The sequence below is a fragment of the Ischnura elegans genome, chromosome 12 (genome assembly GCF_921293095.1).
Source record: "Ischnura elegans chromosome 12, ioIscEleg1.1, whole genome shotgun sequence".
NCBI classification, from domain to species: Eukaryota; Metazoa; Arthropoda; class Insecta; order Odonata; family Coenagrionidae; genus Ischnura; species Ischnura elegans.
The window spans coordinates 88,702,510-88,720,865 of NC_060257.1; the positions used below are offsets into that span (position 1 = coordinate 88,702,510).

Sequence of the window (18,356 nt, forward strand, 5' to 3'; positions counted from 1 at the left end):
CGCCACGGCTAGCGAAAAGGTATTTGGCAATGACAATTTGATGACAATGGTGGTTGACAACTACGTATATCACATGATGAAACTCCCAGGCCTTGTCATTAAAACGACGAAGCAACCTAAAAACGATATTATTACATGAGTTTTGTGATAGCGATTCCTGACGGCAGATTTTTTAACTTACTGGCCTCAACAGCTCTGCAATCAAAACTACTTGACTCGACTCGAAATTTCGAGTACTCGCACATCCCTAATTATTACATATTCTTCTTTGGGAGTTAAGATGAATCAAAGTAATCAGCAGTTATGCTATTAAAGTGTGTTGCATTAATTCTTTACATGTAGTGTTAGTTTTGTTTCTTGTATGTAAACCTAATTAATTACATAGTTTTTGGATATCCTTATCATGCCTTGAAACTTGAGTTGTGAATTTTGCATTCTGGAAGAAAATTTATTGTTGGAAAATAGAGATCACTTTTGTTTAAAAAAGTTATAGCTCGTAGTTTGAAGCATGGCATCATGTATGTGAATAAGCATGTGAAACTTCTAACATGGTCAACATCATCATGCATTCATTGAAATTCTTCTTAGTCACAAAACTCACCTCATGGAATGAATTTATGAGTAATTTCATTTCTTATCATGTCAACCATTTTTATTAGTACATTCGCTGTAGTGTTTTTAACAAGATAGTTATAAATAAATGTTTATTGTTCTTAACATGCTTTTCATGTAAATACTTCATCCTTTCACTCAATTCATATTCATATAAAATTCATTATTGACATTGGTATGCTACCTTGTGTTCTGCATTTCATCATTCCAATTTGATCGTTAGAAATCATTTATCAATCTGAATTACAAGTACAATTCATCAGCTAAGTAGGGTATCATTCATTTTGTAGAACCATCATTCTGAATCACCCATTAACTTTAACTTGATGTGCATTAACAGCTGTTTGTAAATGTTGATTTTGTGTTGCTACCTGTTCTTATTTGACAGCATATTAAAGATGAAGAATGCAGCATACCAGGTTGTCATGGATAATTTAAGTATTGTTACTAATTTTTAGCTTTCCCTAATTATACCTGGTGGTATAATTAGTGTTATGATTTTCAGGTCAAAGGGTTAAAAAAGTTGGAGAATTTTGTGAAGAGGGAGGAAGAACTGAGATATTGGAAACAGCATGCCACTCCAGAAGACATTGATTATTTTGAATGTCAGCTGGAGCTGCAGCAGGAGTTACTTAAATCTTACAATCAAGTCGAACGCATCATAGGTATGTACAGATGTTCTTCTTTGCTTTGAATTTTTTCAGTATGTAGCTTCATTTTCACTCCATTAGTTTTTTGTGAGTACAATAAGCAAAGTCATACTTTCATGATAAGCTTGGCTTAGTTAATGTGTGGAAAACTTCATGGAAGATATTTTTGAAGCAGTTATTTCCCTGGTTGCTATTCAAAAGCTCATAATGTTAAAATTTGCTGTGCACAGCTCAGACGTAAAATTCAGATGTACTATAATATTACACTGAATGAAAGATACCACACCAATTTTTTCTCTCAAGATATATTAACTGCCCTTCAATTTTGCTATATGGATTTCAAATCTGGATTAGAATATCATCTTAAATGTGATTCATGAATTAGGTGCCTTACATTCAATTGCCTTACTCCGAAATAAAGATTTCTCAGGTTTTGCACTGGGTCAGGTCCTCCATGCCTCCTTCCAACGTTTCAATAAGCAGCTCACCCATCATCATACCGAGGTATGGGCGGAATGGTATCAGATTCCTGAGTCTGAAGACGCTGGGCGAGTTGCTCATCTAAACGTTGGAAGGAGATGTGGAGGATGCGGCCCAGTGCAAAACTCGAGAAATCTTTCACTGTTCGCCAGGAAAGAACCAAACATTATATCAAATTGGCTTACTTAATTCCCTTCCTATCATTTTTAATTATTTAATGAGTATTTTGTTAGTTATTGGATATGACATTATTTGTTGGCAGAATTTTGTTCGTGACACAAGAAATTCTTACCAAAATTAATGTATAATTTCAGCTCAGTTTCAGAAAACTGATGGTCCACACCCTGACTACTATGTGAAGTGGGAAAGTCTTCCATACTCTGAGGCAACCTGGGAAGATGGTTCCCTCATCATTAAAAAGTGGCCAAAGAAGATCGAAACTTTTCGAGAAAGGGAGGACTCTAAAAGAACCCCGTCTAAACACTGTCGGGTTTTAAAGTATCGTCCAAAATTTGTACCTGTTAAGAGTCAGCCAGAATACATGGGTGGAGACCAGGTGAGCTATTCAAATACACAATTCCAGCTGGAAGATAAGTTGTACATACTTGCAGACAAATATAGTTAAAGTCAAGCATCTTATCTACCAAAGTTCAATTTTTAAGTGTCATTTTCTCTTCACAATAATTCATTAAAACTCATGGTGCTTCACCAAAGGTTTGGCCTTTTGGCTGGTTAATTTCTTCAATTGCTTCAGAATGGGAGGATGCCCATAACACCTTCACAAAATTTGTTTTGAGAATACCTCTTGATCTTAAATTGCTCATTGTTGCTCATGGCATAACTTATTTATTGCTTTAATTTGAATAGGGTAGTTTCCCTCATCAAAGAAAATGAAAGGCATTGATTGCGATTCGTTACCCACGATTAGTGTATTCAAAATATACTAATTATTTGGATTTAGACCTCTCAGTTTAGATGAATGTTTATGGTCAATTTTAACCTCATTTGGAAAAGGCCGGATTGGCACCCATACGATGCCACTCCATGTGATGTCACAGGGGCCTAGATTCTATATGAGTAGATAGGAGTTTTACATCGTCTGAGGCACTGATGCATGCATGCATGAGGCACAGAGCTCTGGGAAACATCTCTTAATAATCACTTATTGAAATTGCCTATGGTCGGAAAGTTCCCTTCGTTTGATAGGGTATTAATAATCCTTATTTAAGCCAAGCGCTACCTGCTAGCAGCCTGCTTTGTAGCGGCGCTCAAAGCCTCGCCCCAAGGTCATCTCACACTGCGGCAGCGGGAACCAGAAATACGTCACACGGGCTTTTCCCAGCATTCATACTTAGCCGGCGCATTTTCGCACGCTTCAAAATTTTCACTTTTCATTTAATCGAGAAAAATAGATATCGGCATTTAAAAATCTAAGAGTGTGAAATGCATATTTCAGGAGTAATAATCTTTTGATTTAGGCAATAAAAAAAATAGGAAACCACCGTATTGTCCACAAATTGGAGCTGCGTGCATAGGCTTCACTGCTCCTCACGTTTGTTCCCAGATGATTTTGCTTTAGGGTGTTTCTATTGAAAAATCACGCATTGCCTGTCAAGTGTATGGTAAGAGTCATGGATATTTATGCGAACAATTTATGTTGTAAATGTACGGAATGAATTTTTAAAGTTGCCACTTTTATCTTTTTAGTTATAATTTCATGAAGTTATAGACATATAAAATTTTTGGGGTTATTAGTAATTTTTGGTTCTTACTCGAGCCCTAGATTTTTCATGGAAGTCATCCATTCATCACTTTATTTACTTCATAATCAACTATTGTTATAAGTACATAACAAACTTTCAAAACATTTTTACTTTATAATGTAAAACCTTCCCTTAAGGTTAAAAATTTTCCAACCAATTTTATAACACAGAATTTAACAATAATCTTGGCAGTTTTTAAAACTTGATTCTACTTTTACCAACAGTCTTCAAATAAACATCAGTAGTATTGATTCATTAACATTGTTCAATGAAAATAATCTCATTCATTATCACAATGAAACATTCCAGTAATCACTGGTTTAAAAAAAATCAAATGTTTTATTTTATTAAGCGTGAGATTAAAATTACTGAATCTTTCAAACTTTACACTTGGTTTTAACACAGTTTCTATATAATAACGGTTTCTTGATTTTCTGGGCGACAAAACTGTAAATCAAATAATTCTTCCAAATACCACCTTCTTTTACAGTGGAACTTGGGTAGTACGTTTCTCCTTAGCACGGCGATTTTTCTCGGTCCTGGTACCATTTGCCTTAATTCTGCCCTATCTGACCATTTGCCTTTATTCTCAAATTTTCATTTTCATTGCTCACAGGATGTCAGTCCTATCTATAAGCGTGACTATAGTGACTATAATGTTTGCTACTTCAAGAACAAGATAGCATCCATTGATTGGCCAACTGTCTATCAGCCATGTTCTATGGATGAGAGTTTTAAAAACTTCCATGACCATATGTTGCACTGGTTTAATATTGCCTTCCCTCAAGTCATTATCAAGGGTAAACACAAACATGAAAAGAAACCATGGGTCACAGATTAAATTAAGCAAATGTCCTCCCACCTCAAAATCATTGGAGCTGCCAGTAGAAGCTCAGATTCAATTGAAGTCACGGAGGAATACATACGGTTCAAAAAATATTACAAGAAGTGTCTCTTGCAGGCAAAGAAAACGTATAATGATAATAAAATCACCTCTTCAGATAACAAATCCAAAACCTCCTGGGAAATCATCAACACTTCAGTCAGGAAATCCTCTTGGCATATACTGCCAGATGTTAAAAAAATAGTTGATAAAACAGAAGTTAGCTATGGTGACTTAAGTAGCCTATTCAACAAACTGTTTACTCTGGAACCCTCTCCAATAACTCACAGCAAAGCCTCACTAGTTACCACCGCAACCTCTTCAGTTTCTTTTTTTGCCCAACCATGTACTGTACAGGAGTTAAAACAAATTCTATTGGAACCAGGCAAAAAACATAGTACCGGTCCCAATGGTTTGCCTGGCTTAATAATTCTTAGTGTGTTCGAGTATATAAAGGAACCATTGCTATATCTGATTAACGAATCATTAACTCAAGGTGTTTTTCCTTCAGCATTGAAACATTCCAAAATAGTGCCCATCTACAAAAATAAAGGAAGTCCAAATGACCTACATAACTATCGCCCTATAACCTTAAAGAAGACACTAGTGAAGGTGTATGAAACAGTGTTTGCTACCAGGCTTGTTTCTTTTCTGGAAAAAAATTCACTCCTCACCCCAAAACAACATGGTTTCAGGAAGGGTAGATCCACAACCTCAGCTATTTGTGAAGCAATTGATTTCATCCTCACCTCCCTTGACAAAAAGCAGAAAGCCCTAGGTATTTATTTGATTTCTCTAAGGCTTTCGACATGGTACATCAGCTTCGCCTGCTCAAAAAAATTCATAATCTGGGTGTCAGAGGTACCCCTTATAAATGGCTTGAATCTTACACTGTAAATCGGACTCATTTTGTATCCCTCTTTGCCAATGGGGCTTTCCATCTCTCTAACATTGCCCATAGCTCTCTTGGGGTCCCACAAGGTTCAACACTAGGTCCTATACTGTTCTTAATATATATTAATGACATGACTCACTATATCACCGACACCCCTGGTTCTAAATTGCTCCTCAATGCTGACGACACCAACTTCCTTCTCACCTCCTCATCTTACCCTACACTGATGAACAATGCAATTATTATTTCTCATAAACTCCATCTGTGGTGCCAACAAAATTTTCTCTATCTTAACACCCAAAAGTCTCAGTTAGTCATATTTTCCTTAAAGTTGAAAATGACTGTATAGTAAAATGCAACAATGAAACGATAGTGCAGGGTAATTCCACAAACTTTCTTGGCATTCATATCACTGCCAACCTCTCTTGGGAAAATCACATAGATTCCCTCACGAATAAACTCAGCTCGGTGTGTTACCATGTGAGAACCCTACGCAGATCTGTAAGTCTGGATGTCCTATAAATGTTATATTATGGTATGTTCTTCTCACACATGACATTTAATATAATACTCTGGGGCTCTTCAACCCACGCATCAAAGATTTTCAAAATTCAAAAAAGGGTACTCAGGATTATCTTAAAAAAACCATTTTGTTCCTCATCCAGACCTATCTGTACAAAACTAAACATACTTCCATTTCCTTGTGTGTACATCATGTATTCTGTTATACATGTGCGACAAAATCTCTCCAACTTCATGATAAATTCTGACTTTGACGGGTACGAGACTCGAATTTCGAAGCATCTACATCAAGGTAGTGTCAGGACCAGAGCATCTAGCTATGGCCCAAAGGAAATGGGCATCAAACTATACAACAAAATGCCCACTCAAATAAAACTCTCCAACGGTGTGTGCATCAAGGCTCAAGGCTTTGGCGTAGGCTTTGCACCCAAATACCTGAATCACTTTCAGATTTGGTGTGTCTACAAACCACAGTTCCACAGGTGTTCTGTCCACGGTAGTGCTTGGACATCTATTTATAATGTATGCTGCAGTTAAAATGGCATCTCCCCACATTTCCTTGGGTAGGTTTGCATCAGATATCAATAATCTAGACTTTTCAAGAAGAGTACGATTCATTCGTTCTTCTTTGTCATTTAACTGTACATATACTCTAGCACAATACGCTTGTTTTAACACCACATATGTAAATCTAAACTACAATACTCTCTTCCATTGTCACATTGTACCACACCACCTTTTTAGCAAATTGGTTTTCAAAAGAGTTTATAAACTGCTTCAAACATTCAGACACCCCACTCTGATATCTAATAATAAAAACAGTACAAAAATGTGTAAAATCACCTATAAATGATACAAAGTATTTTTTTTTACGATCGTCTCAGTCTCAAATGGTCTGCAAATATCAGTATGAATTATTTGCAAAATTCTACTTGCTCTTTTTCTTTCAGTTTTAAAAGGGAATCTGGTATTTGTAGCATTCACACAAGTAGAACAAAAATTATTACCATTTGCACAAGCAATTTCTTTAGGTACACCATTAGGTCAACGATGCCAATTTTTTAAGACTTTTAAAATTTAAATCACCCATTTTTCGGTGCAATTCCTTATCTACATTAACTGCTTGCATCAACATGGCTTCATAGGTTTCGTTTAGATCCATTGGAACCTTTCTTTCCTTCGATTACAATATTTTGTTTTGGCATTTGTACTTCACCTGTTAATATTTTTAACACTATCGTTTGTAAATAATCGAGTTTCATTATTCTCTGTAATTTCAGAAAACTTACATTATATTTTTAGATAGTTCAGCTGCACATAACACTTAGTTTGCATTTATTCATTTCTAGACTTCCTTGACTAGCATAATTTCATGTTTCTGAGCAACCTTAACCTTATCATTGCATTGACGAAAATTTGCTACTATTTGGGTGGAATTAACCATATGTTTTGTCACTCCACTATCTTTTACACATTCAAATATATTCTTACTATTAAGATTAGATGCAGAAGCAGCTAAAAATGGTACTTTACCTTCTCATGGCTTCCTGTTGGTGTACCCTTTTTCATTTGACTGTCCCTTATTTCTAAAAAAAAAGCTATGTTTTTCGTCGCGATTCGTTTTCTTACATATTTTAACAACATTTTTCTCGTATAAAGCAGTCCTTTCATGTATGATTGAGTTCATTTACTTATTGAGCACCCCCTTTTTGAACATCTAGCTTTGATATGAGCCTTTGAGAAACGCACTAGGTCATTTTTATAATTCATTTTGCTGGGACGATGATCTGCAGTGAATGATACTGCGCTTGTATCAGAATCTGTGTTCAACTTCGCTTCTTCCATCTGTAATCGTGGACATATCCTAAATTGTTTTTTTCTGTTCCTTTCATGGAATCCCATGCACTTGAAAAATGGCGGTAGTCTTCACTAAGAATGGACTTAATTTTTGTCATTATCATTAATTCATCAACAGGTAGTTAGTCCGTTTAGTCTGTTGACAATATTTTGAAGATTGCTTATGTTTGTCATGACATCCTTCGAGCGATCATATTTGTAGGCGTAGAATTATTGCGGGAGCTGGCATTTCTGTGTGTATGTATCCTCCTTGTATACCAACTTCAGTTTTTCGAACATCAGCTTTGCTGTTTTACGTATCATTATATGGTGGACCACTGATCTGTCTATAGTTGAGACTATGTAGTGTTGGGCCTCGGCATCTCTTATTCCATCTACGTTTCTAATCTTGATTCATTTCTTTATCTTCGCTCAAATCGTCTCCTTCAGTCATTTCCATCATTTCTTTGGCTCAAAATAATATTCTTATTGGGAAAGACCTCATTTTCATGATCATTTTTTTAATGGATTAAGCAAATGAGTGCAATTCACAATTTTAAGCAACAGTATTTTCAGTTTTTATCCTGATTTATGAGTAAATACATCCACAATTTTATTTTTATCTACCTAAAAACCTAGCAGTCTTTCAACATTCATATAAACTAAGGGTTCAGCATTTGAGTGAGCCAAAGAGCTGAGCAACCTGGATAGTAGGATCTTGTTTTTAGACCACTCGCTCATAACACACTTGGTTATTATATAGCGCAGGTTGAGTCCCTGGGGTTCCAGTGGGAATTCCTGCCTGCCTGCCTGCCTGCCCTGGCCAGTCAGCCCTTGACCTTAATGACCTCACCAACTTATGAATAATGGACGGCAATTTTTGTTATTTCATTATTTAATTTAGAGGCAAAAGCGAAACAATGACTACAGTAAACTCTCGATTTTACGAAGTTTTCGATTATACGAAGTGATAGTGCGGTCCCGGCGAAAAGCCTATGGTAAATACATGGTGCTATTCGATTATACGAAGTTTCGATTTTACGAAATTTTTTGAATTTACGAACCCCGGATCGGTCCCCAGGAGCGAAAGGCATTCGTTTTTACGAACTATGGCGAAATATTTGTCAACAAAACTAGTTACGCCGGCGTATGTAGCTAAAAAAATCAGCGCTTCCAACTGTGGTTCATCAAAAGTGTGAAATCGTAAATGATAGTGCAACTTTGGAGAGAAAGTGTTCGCCTAAAACCTCACGGTGGGAAATTAGGGGAAGTAGGAGTTAAGTAAAATATCGCGACTGACATAATGCCTCTATTTACGTGCCTATTCGTAAACATCGCATCGACAATACTTCGTAGTTTAACATGTCAAGAAGGTCGCGCGGGGTATTTCGTACACTTCTAATTAACCCTTTGCACTGCTGTGAACGTACCTTGTACGTTCGCAAGGCAGGCTGCTGTGAACGTACTTCGAAGACTATTTGACTACTTTTCGCCGAAGCACTTCGAAGGGTCCCCAATCCGGGACCCTTTCCTCGACGAGCTCATCCTCGCTGGCCCCTCTCTTCGACCCTCCGAGCCTTTCTCCCCAAAAGTGACCGCTCTGACTGCATTTTGAAAATCTATCAATCAATGCCATCATCAAAAATAATTGTTTGCATCGCACTCCTGCCAATCAGGCTTTTAAGTACGTCTCTGAACCGTGTTTCTGCGATGAGAAATAACGATTTCGTTAACTTTGCTAAAATGGCAAAGTTAATACAATTGCCATTTTTCATTGCAGGAACACGGTTCAAAGACGTACTTTATTTCCTCCAGTACAATCGCAAATTGCTGGAAATCGGCCGGATTCCCTTTGATAGCGCATCGTGAGGATGTTCTCGAGGTTGGTAATTGATACAACTTGCCTACTAGAAATTCTATTGCTATAATATCGCGGCTATAGTTGATTCGTTACGTTATACCTTCAGGAAGCTGCAGCGGATAAAATCACGGAGGGTATTAGAGGCTTAAAAGATGATTTTGAAAAATTCTTGGAAAAAAGCAGGAAGAGCACAGCGCGCAACATCAAACGATTAATATGCCATTGACGATGATCTCCGGGCTTGCGACAATGGGACGCCGGTACATACGTCGGAAGAAGCAGCGGCCGGGACTAGTCAGAATAGCAGTGACGACGAAGATGAAAGTGAGGAAGTAATTTCACCAAATAAAAAAGAAGTACAAGCTGCCCTCCAAACATTAAGATATTTTTATCTGGCTAACGAGTTAGGTCCCCAATTTCATTCCCATTTATGCAAGTGAGAAACCATGGTGGAAGCGGCGATGGAGAAGGGCAAAAAGAAAAAATAACAGATTTTTTTAGTAGTATCTTTTCGTGTATACAATAGCCTTCCTGAGTAGACAACTTAAATATCTTAGTATTGGGTTCTATTAACCACAAACTTATTTTTCAGGCTACTCGTAATGAAGACGCACTTCTAACTCTAACCATGAACTTTCTTCTCGCGCGTCTCCCCGTTTTCCCATGCCGAGAGATCTTTCTTTCCGAAGTCTTTGTTTACTTCCTCCCGCGGCCTTCTGCTGATCTTGCTGACACCCACCTTATGCATCCCAAACCCCTCCTTCCCCAGCATTTCCCATTCATCCTCCCCCCTAAGGTTACGGAGCTTGAGTGCGTCGTAGAAAAATACGCCCCCCAAAAGTAGACTGAGACAGAGCTGAAAGCCCTTTCCCCATCCTTCTTTCTCCTGCCCCTTTCACCCCACCATAAGCTGACCGCTTCCCAGGCAATCCCCCTCCCACTCTTATTCACCCCACCCACTGGGAACGTTCCCCGATTGTGGAGAAGGGCATGGTTCATATTTACCTGCAACGGGGGTAAGTTATTAACCGGAGAGAGGCTGAAGAAGTATCTTCCACTGTCGGGGAAATAGAGCTGCGCTTATAATTGACTCTCTTCTTCTCTGCTGACGTTTCAATTGAAATTATTTTCTTTGCTCTTTCCTCACTATATTTATTTACGATTATGGCGCGACTATTTTTTAGTGCTAAAGCTAAGAAAATCTTTTCTCTACGTCAATGATTCTTTGCATAACTTTCAATACGGCGGATAAAGGGACACGAAAACTAAATGAGGTGAATGTGCAGGTTTTTGCGTGTCATTTTTGGGAATCCACGCAAGTGAACCAATACTTCACACACGTTGAGAAATGATGAAACATCTCTTGTAGGAAAACAATCAATGCGAAAAATAACGTTTCTCTCTTTATTTCTCCGATAATGGAAGATTTTTCTCCTGTCGTTTTCCTGTTGGAACCTTGCTCCCGTCGGCATAAAAGAAGAGAGAAATACTATATGAACATAGCACTTCACACCCGGTATGAAGAATATGGTCCTGATGAAGAATAAAGTCTTTCGTAACAATGTCTGCTAAGATGACGGAGCACAGTATCCGGACAGAGAACTCAAACAGAATTTACTTCAAATATTCGCCAGAAGATAACCATATCCTACGTAATTTATGATCGTAACGGAATGTCAATGAATATAACTAATGGAAAAGATAGCACATTCAACTGAAAATACGGAGTAACTCGAAGTATTAACTTACAAAGGTTATTTTGGAAACGGGTGGAGGCCCTCGTTCTTCTTTTTTTTCTCGTCACTGAGCGATAGAGGGCGACATAAATGGCGGTTAGGCCGGCTGCCGCTAAAATTCCGTGGGTGCTGGAAACAAATATATATCTTACGCGAACTTAATAGTTGTTATTCGCTCCTAACCACAAATTTATAACATTAAATTCTTATAATAAACTTTGCAATTCATTATTTGATTACGTTTTCTAAAACTGGTCGGGAATTTCTTAAGCGATCGTTGATGTTGAAGTATGAACGAGAAATGAGAATTTTATGGTGGTATAATTATTTAACGATCTTTCACAGCATAAATCGATAACAAAAAGCCTTTTCTATGAATAATACCGAGAATAACCACCGAAAACATTTAAATAAGACCACTAAAGACAAAAAACGGCGGAAGAAACAAAAGCGAACATTTTTTCGTGACTTATGAAAAAGGTTTGAATTTACGAAACTCGATTTTACGAAGTGCCAATTTTCCGGTCCCACTGACTTCGTAAAATCAAGAGTTTACTGTATTTATTCACCTCAAATTATTCCTTGTATTTTGTAATTTGGTCTTTTGTTCCATATTTATGTTCCAATACTTCAAAAGAAGGTGGTTCGAATTATCTCTAACTCTGGATATACTGAACATTGTAAACCACTTTTTGTCAAATTAAACATTATGACAGTTACAGCCTACATGTATTTCATATTCTGTTGTTCATCAAGGGAAGTTTACAAATGTATGTGCTCCACAAGAGCTGATGTACATAACCATGACACCAGAGCAAAGAGTAAATTAGATTTGCCTCAATGTAGGCTGGTCAAATCTTTTAACTATGAAAACCAGGCAATTAAGTACTTCAACATGTTACCCAACTCAGCAAGAACGGTTGACAACAATGTCTTCAGCAGGAGCCTAAAAAAATTCCTATTATCTAAACCCATATACTCACTGGAGGAAATTGATTTCTCCACTATTAGCTTTTAAATGTACTTATGCACTTTGATTCCAATTGTATGATTTCTCTCTTATTTGTACTGTGTATGTACATTCTGCTGCCTTTTATATCCAGGGTATTTCTTTTTACTGTGTCCTCACAAGAGGGGTATTAATTAACGACATCTACCACAATTTTTTTGTGCTTCAGATGAATAAAGAAATTATTATTATTTCATTACATTGATCAAATTCTTTCCATGAATTATGCTTTTGGGTTGGATTGAATGGCCCCTTTGGCAGGGTAGAACTAACTGATAGGTAGAACTAACAGAATCCTGTGCAGTTTCATTTTTTTTTTTTTTTTCAAAATTTTTCTGTATGGTACTTTGTTTGTTGTTACTTTTGGATAGTTTTTTTTCTCTATTGATTGTAATCCATTTTTCTCTATCTTACTATTCTTTTAGGTGTTGGTGTTGAGAGATTACCAGTTGGATGGTCTGAATTGGCTGATACATTCGTGGTGCAAGGAGAATTCAGTTATTCTTGCAGATGAAATGGGCTTGGGTAAAACAATTCAGGTAACAGCCTCATTTGGTATATTAATAGGTTGCAGTGAAAGATGTAGGTATCTAATTGTAGGTACTGGTAAAATTTTTTTATGGGAATCAATATTTACAGTTATGTCATTAATGTGAACAATGCTGTTACAAAATATTCCTTATTACGAAGTAGTTTTGGTTGTCACCGGAAGGGCATGCTGTCGTATACTAAGGTTAATGGTATTATAAAATTTTTGATGCAATAAAATTGCAAACTTAAGTTTCGGTCTAACAGTAACATTGATAAAAATGTTATTAGGAAGTTTGATAAGCAAGAAACTGGATCCAGGACGTCCGCTTTGCTGGGAAATCACAAAGAGTTGCCATATGCCCCAAAGTCAAGAATTTTCTAACTTGCTGGGTTTAGGGTAGAGGATTTCCAATGATTTAACAAACTTTGAAGGGAACTGAAAGGGTAGTAGGTCAGAGATTTTGTGAATTTAAGAAAATAATGATTAGGCCATAACTTTTTGAGGTGTAACAGAGTTAATGTTCAGATAGGCAATGGTTATGAAGTTAAGAAGACTCTAAATGTCTCTAAATCTCTTTCTCTTCAGGAAAAATAGCTTCTTGAGGATGTAGGGTCTTCCCAAAAAAACTGTTTAGAATTTCAATCATGGTGAGGGTATATTGAAGTGATACACTTCTTAATCCATTGATTAAATGGCTGGTGGTATTCTCGTGAAGGATAGCTATTGCAGAGGTGAAAAGGAGAACTACAGGGAGCTGTTGCCATCCAGAACATCCTGGAAGCTCATTTAAAGGTCCCCTCCCACTCCAGTATCAGTTTTCTCATCAAAATATTGTCCTGTGTTTTTACCATTCCGTTATCACTCACAATTGCCACACCAAAATAGCTTCATGAAATTTTCCTTACCGTGAATCATAAGGAAAGTGGTTGTTTAGAGTCCCAAGTGCTAATCATGGATACATACATGCTGGAGAATTTCATGTGAAAAAGTGAATACATTGGCGATGCACGTACAAAATGCCAAGAAATCTCAGTCAGGAAACATTGCAAATTATCACTTTTGACAAATCCAGTGTAGTGATACCCATGAAAATCATAATTATTGATTATTCTTTTACAAATAAGTTTGGTATGAGTGAATCCAGGATTTTTCAGAGGAGTTTAAAGCTCCTGAATCAATGAGCATGACTATAGGAAAGGAGTCATGGTATTGAGGAGATTGCCCCCTAGCTGACTCCATCCCTGTGACTTGAATCAAATCCTTCATTTACTATTTGGCAAATAATCCCATGTGTACTTTAGGCAAAGTAATGCTCTACGTAGTGGTCTACCATGCTCTCCAGATGCATATCACAACTATATTCAAGCTCTAGTTTCAAATAACATTCATTACGGAGCTGATCTCATGATCCAGGTAATGAGCATGCTATCCTTTGTGAAAACTAACAATCCAAAAGTACTGGAAGTACTGGAGTAATATTTGATGGAATGGCAGCAATAAATCGTAATACATAGTAAATTTCATTTTTGTGTGATAGCTATTTTGATTGACTATTTTTTGGCATAATTATTTGATGTTCTAGAGTGAGCAACTCTTGTTCATTGAGGTTAAATCAACACTGGCAGCTAACATCATTAATTACTGTATTCCTCCGAATATAGTCCCCCTCTAAATATAGTCCCCCCCCCCCTAATTTTGAGGCTTAAGTTTCGGGAAAAAATGGGTTTGAATATAGTCCCCCCTTTACTTTTATCATGGGCATTTTGGGAAAAAAAGGGGGGGACTATATTCAGACAAATACGGTATGCTTGTTGTCTCAAATATTTCTCTTTTTTCTTTTTCAGACAATTTGCCTGCTCTATTATCTCTTCTACACCCATCAGCTCTATGGGCCTTTTCTTTTGGTTGTTCCTCTATCAACAATGACATCTTGGCAACGAGAATTTTCTCAATGGGCTCCGGAGATGAATGTGGTTACTTACCTGGGAGATGTTAATTCGAGAAATATAGTATGTTGTCTTCTTTTAAAATATTTATTTTTATAAGTTATCAGGGTACCATTTTTATGTTTTATTTTCTTCATTATTTGCAGATAAGGCAGTATGAATGGTGCTATGCAAGTTCCAAGCGTCTAAAATTCAATGCTGTTTTAACGACATATGAAATAGTTTTAAAAGACAAGGCATTTTTAGGGAGTATAGGTTGGGCGATACTATTAGTTGACGAAGCCCATCGACTGAAAAATGACGATTCCCTATTATACAAAGCATTGATGGAGTTCGATACAAATCATCGACTGCTCATCACTGGCACACCTCTGCAGAACAGTTTGAAGGAACTTTGGAGTTTACTGCATTTTATAATGCCCCAAAAGTGAGTTTTTTTTGTTAATAGTATTAACATTTATCCATAATCGAATTTTATTGAGCAAAGCATTGTGAGCATTTACAAACTTCTATCCTTCGTTTAGTGATTAGTAGGATATAAATTTTGAAGTACAGTGTAATACCAATGGGCTTTCATCCATTAGCTGGAAACTGTGTTAGAGATTAATGGGTTTTCAGGCCATATAGGTAAAAATTGTCATATTTGCTTAGAAATTTATTTTTAACACTGCAGTGTAATAAAACTCTCAAATGGTGATAAATGAAATGTGTGAAGCTGTCAGCTTGAAGCTGCATTGGGAAAGTGATGACTGGTTTATGAGACTACCTTATTCATTTGTGTTAGGCAATAGGAAACATTAATGCATTTCATTATAATTTCATTTATGAATTTTTATCTAAATATGGAAACTTATGATCTAAATTAAATGAACTCTGTGTTTACAACTATGGAGTATTAGGTGTCTGTTATTATTTTTGTCTCCACGAAAGTTAAAAGTTGGATTGTAATGCGTGAATTAGTTTGCGAATGTTTTTCTTGGAACAAATCAGCTATGACCGTGTAGAACTTTTTAGGCATGATGCTGCTATAATTTTTCAGGTTTTGTCTAGTAACTCCTGAATTTTAGACTTGTCTCTATTTTTTTAGGTTCATGAACTGGGATGAGTTTGAGAAAGAACATGATAATGCTGCTCAAAAAGGGTATGCTAAGCTGCACAAACAACTTGAACCATTCATATTGAGGAGGGTAAAGAAAGATGTTGAGAAATCTCTCCCTGCCAAAGTTGAACAAATCCTACGCGTTGAAATGACATCTGTACAAAAGCAATATTATAAATGGATTTTGACAAAGAACTACAATGCCCTGAGAAAGGGTGTGAGAGGCTCCACAACAACTTTCCTCAATATTGTTATTGAATTGAAAAAGTGTTGCAACCACGCTTTCTTGACGAAGCCAATAGACATGGATATAAGGCCCTCGGCTGATGAGCACATACAGGTTAGTATTCTGTAAGATATTCATTTACATCTTTTTCAAAATATCCATGTGATTTAGATTTATGATGCATTTTTGTGATGTGAGATCTATAAAAATTTTAAGGGCCGCACCCATTGAAACCTAAAATTTGTGAATTAAAAAATATATCTTCCCCATTAATTCAATTTTTAATAATTTATAGTTTTGAGTGATCAATTTGTGGATTGCTTAGACTAAGTATGTGAGAATAATAATCCTAATTAAAAAATCCTAAAGTTAATCCTAAAATGAGCTGTGGCCTTGTCAACTGCCATTTCTTCGCCACTTCCTTTGAGAGTCGTCAAATTCCATCAATGCTTAAATTTTGACAGCTATCCATTTGAGGCCTGGAAATAACCCATCCCTAATTTTGGGGCTATTGTTTTTACCTGATCCTGTTGGATGGGCCTAGATAAAGGGATATTGGCACTTTTCACTTTGGTAAACCACTTTCCTTTCCTATTCATCGTTCTTACATGGACGAGACCTCTTATTTTCTGGACCAAATTCCTCTTCATTCCCAAATTTCTCTACATCTTATGCCTTTTGGTAGTAATGGTAGAAAGTGTGGATGCTAGAATGTCAAATCTCTCCGCAATTGTTTTTTTTCTCTCCACTGTTGACCGTTTCTAAAATGTGCAACTTCATTTCAACGGAGAGTTGTTGGCATTTTTTGGTGGTATTGGCCGATTTACTGTCAAGGAAGAATTCATAATTTCAGAAAAAGACTGAATTTATTTTAGAAATAAGAAATAGTAACCTAATATTTTCCAGTACCCTAGTTGCAAGTTCTGTTGTAGAATCAACACATGTAGCCATTTCTGCAGATAGCGGCTAAGAACTTGGCTGACTAAGAATAGGAGTCTATCTAGTTTTCTCAGCATGACAATAAAATGAACTGGGAATGAGTTTCAGGCTTTTGCTGTTCTTGCGCCCTGGAAAGATACTTTAGCCTGAAGAGTCGCATCTTTGTTTTGGTCCAGAGAAGTGTGCAAAATTGCCAAGGGCCCCAGTTTGGGGCTGAACAAAGGTCAGGGTGGAGCAATAGAAGGAGCCGCATGGAGAGGAGCAAGCGGCTTCCCTTTCACATTTCGTACACTATGGCCTTCATCAAACCAGAGGGTCAAGTTTCTTTCGTACCCTCCTCTCTGTGGGTCTCAGATTAGAACCCCTTCAACGCTCAGAGCAGAACAGTTAAGACTTAGTTCCCTCTGCTGCAGTTCTACTTCCTGCTTATTATGTAAATATTGATGAAAACATTACCTGTTAATGCAAAATACTACATTTTTTCTCAATAATTTTTATAGAAGGACATTTTTCATGTTTTGGGCTCCAGCGCAGACTTAGTGGTAGGGAATTTTCGTAATTAGAGTGGCTTGTTCTGGGAGTTTTTTTGCGTGCATTGCCCATTGTGAGGGTCCAGGACTGGGTCGATGCCTTCGAAATGGGAATTCCTTAAAATTTTGCGGTATGGGGATTTGTTGTATAGATTTTTTATTGTACATACAGTACACTCCCGATTATCCTAATGGGCTAATGATGGGGAGAGACAGTTTAGAATAATCGGAAAACACGGATAACCCAAACTTTAATGTCTTGTTATGTCCATAATTTACGTAAAACAAACAATATATTATTATTTATGCAGTTATTCTGTTATTTTAGAGTGCTTCTTGGACTCAATGAGAGCTTTCTTCGCCAGTTCGCGATCATTTTAGCGGTGATAACATGGGTTTAATCGTATTATTAATGCTCCATATAAGAACTGGTTTCGAAAACCACGCATCAGCGGCTGCGTGATCACCCATGCAGAATAGTGGTTTGCACGAATGCTTCGAAACCGCTGTCGACATTGGAAACTTCACTGTCAGGCACCACGCCACACAGTCGCGTCTCGCACAAGTTGCCCGGGTTACAACTGCTGCAGGACGTGTATCCGTGATCACAGAGTGCGGTTGTGCACTGCGAGGCTTGGAAAACGGGAACACGGTGCTCCCGTGAATGCAGCTAGCACGCGATCGCTTTCGTTTTACGAAGGGGATTCTAACGGGAATAATAAGCCCAGTGTATCCTAGCATTAATTCAGTAATTCTGATGATTTTGCGTACGATTTTATTTATTTTATAAAGGTAGCGGAAAAAATTGAGCGAGAGTGAAAGTCATGCACAGATAAT

General features: G+C 37.1%; 1 protein-coding gene across 4 annotated transcripts in view; it reads left to right on the forward strand.

The window, feature by feature from the left end:
• Window positions 1–18,356, forward strand: part of LOC124169433 (chromodomain-helicase-DNA-binding protein 1) — a 71,106-nt gene that overhangs the window by 20,970 nt on the left and 31,780 nt on the right. For 2 of the 4 annotated variants that reach the window (XM_046548029.1, XM_046548031.1), the window contains exons 8-13: window positions 1,103–1,277; window positions 2,057–2,298; window positions 12,673–12,786; window positions 14,624–14,788; window positions 14,872–15,152; window positions 15,813–16,164. In XM_046548029.1, coding sequence (XP_046403985.1) covers window positions 1,103–1,277; window positions 2,057–2,298; window positions 12,673–12,786; window positions 14,624–14,788; window positions 14,872–15,152; window positions 15,813–16,164 — 1,329 coding nt within the window. The remainder of the gene's footprint in view (window positions 1–1,102; window positions 1,278–2,056; window positions 2,299–12,672; window positions 12,787–14,623; window positions 14,789–14,871; window positions 15,153–15,812; window positions 16,165–18,356) is intronic. The other 2 variants (XM_046548030.1, XM_046548032.1) reach the window with 1 other exon arrangement.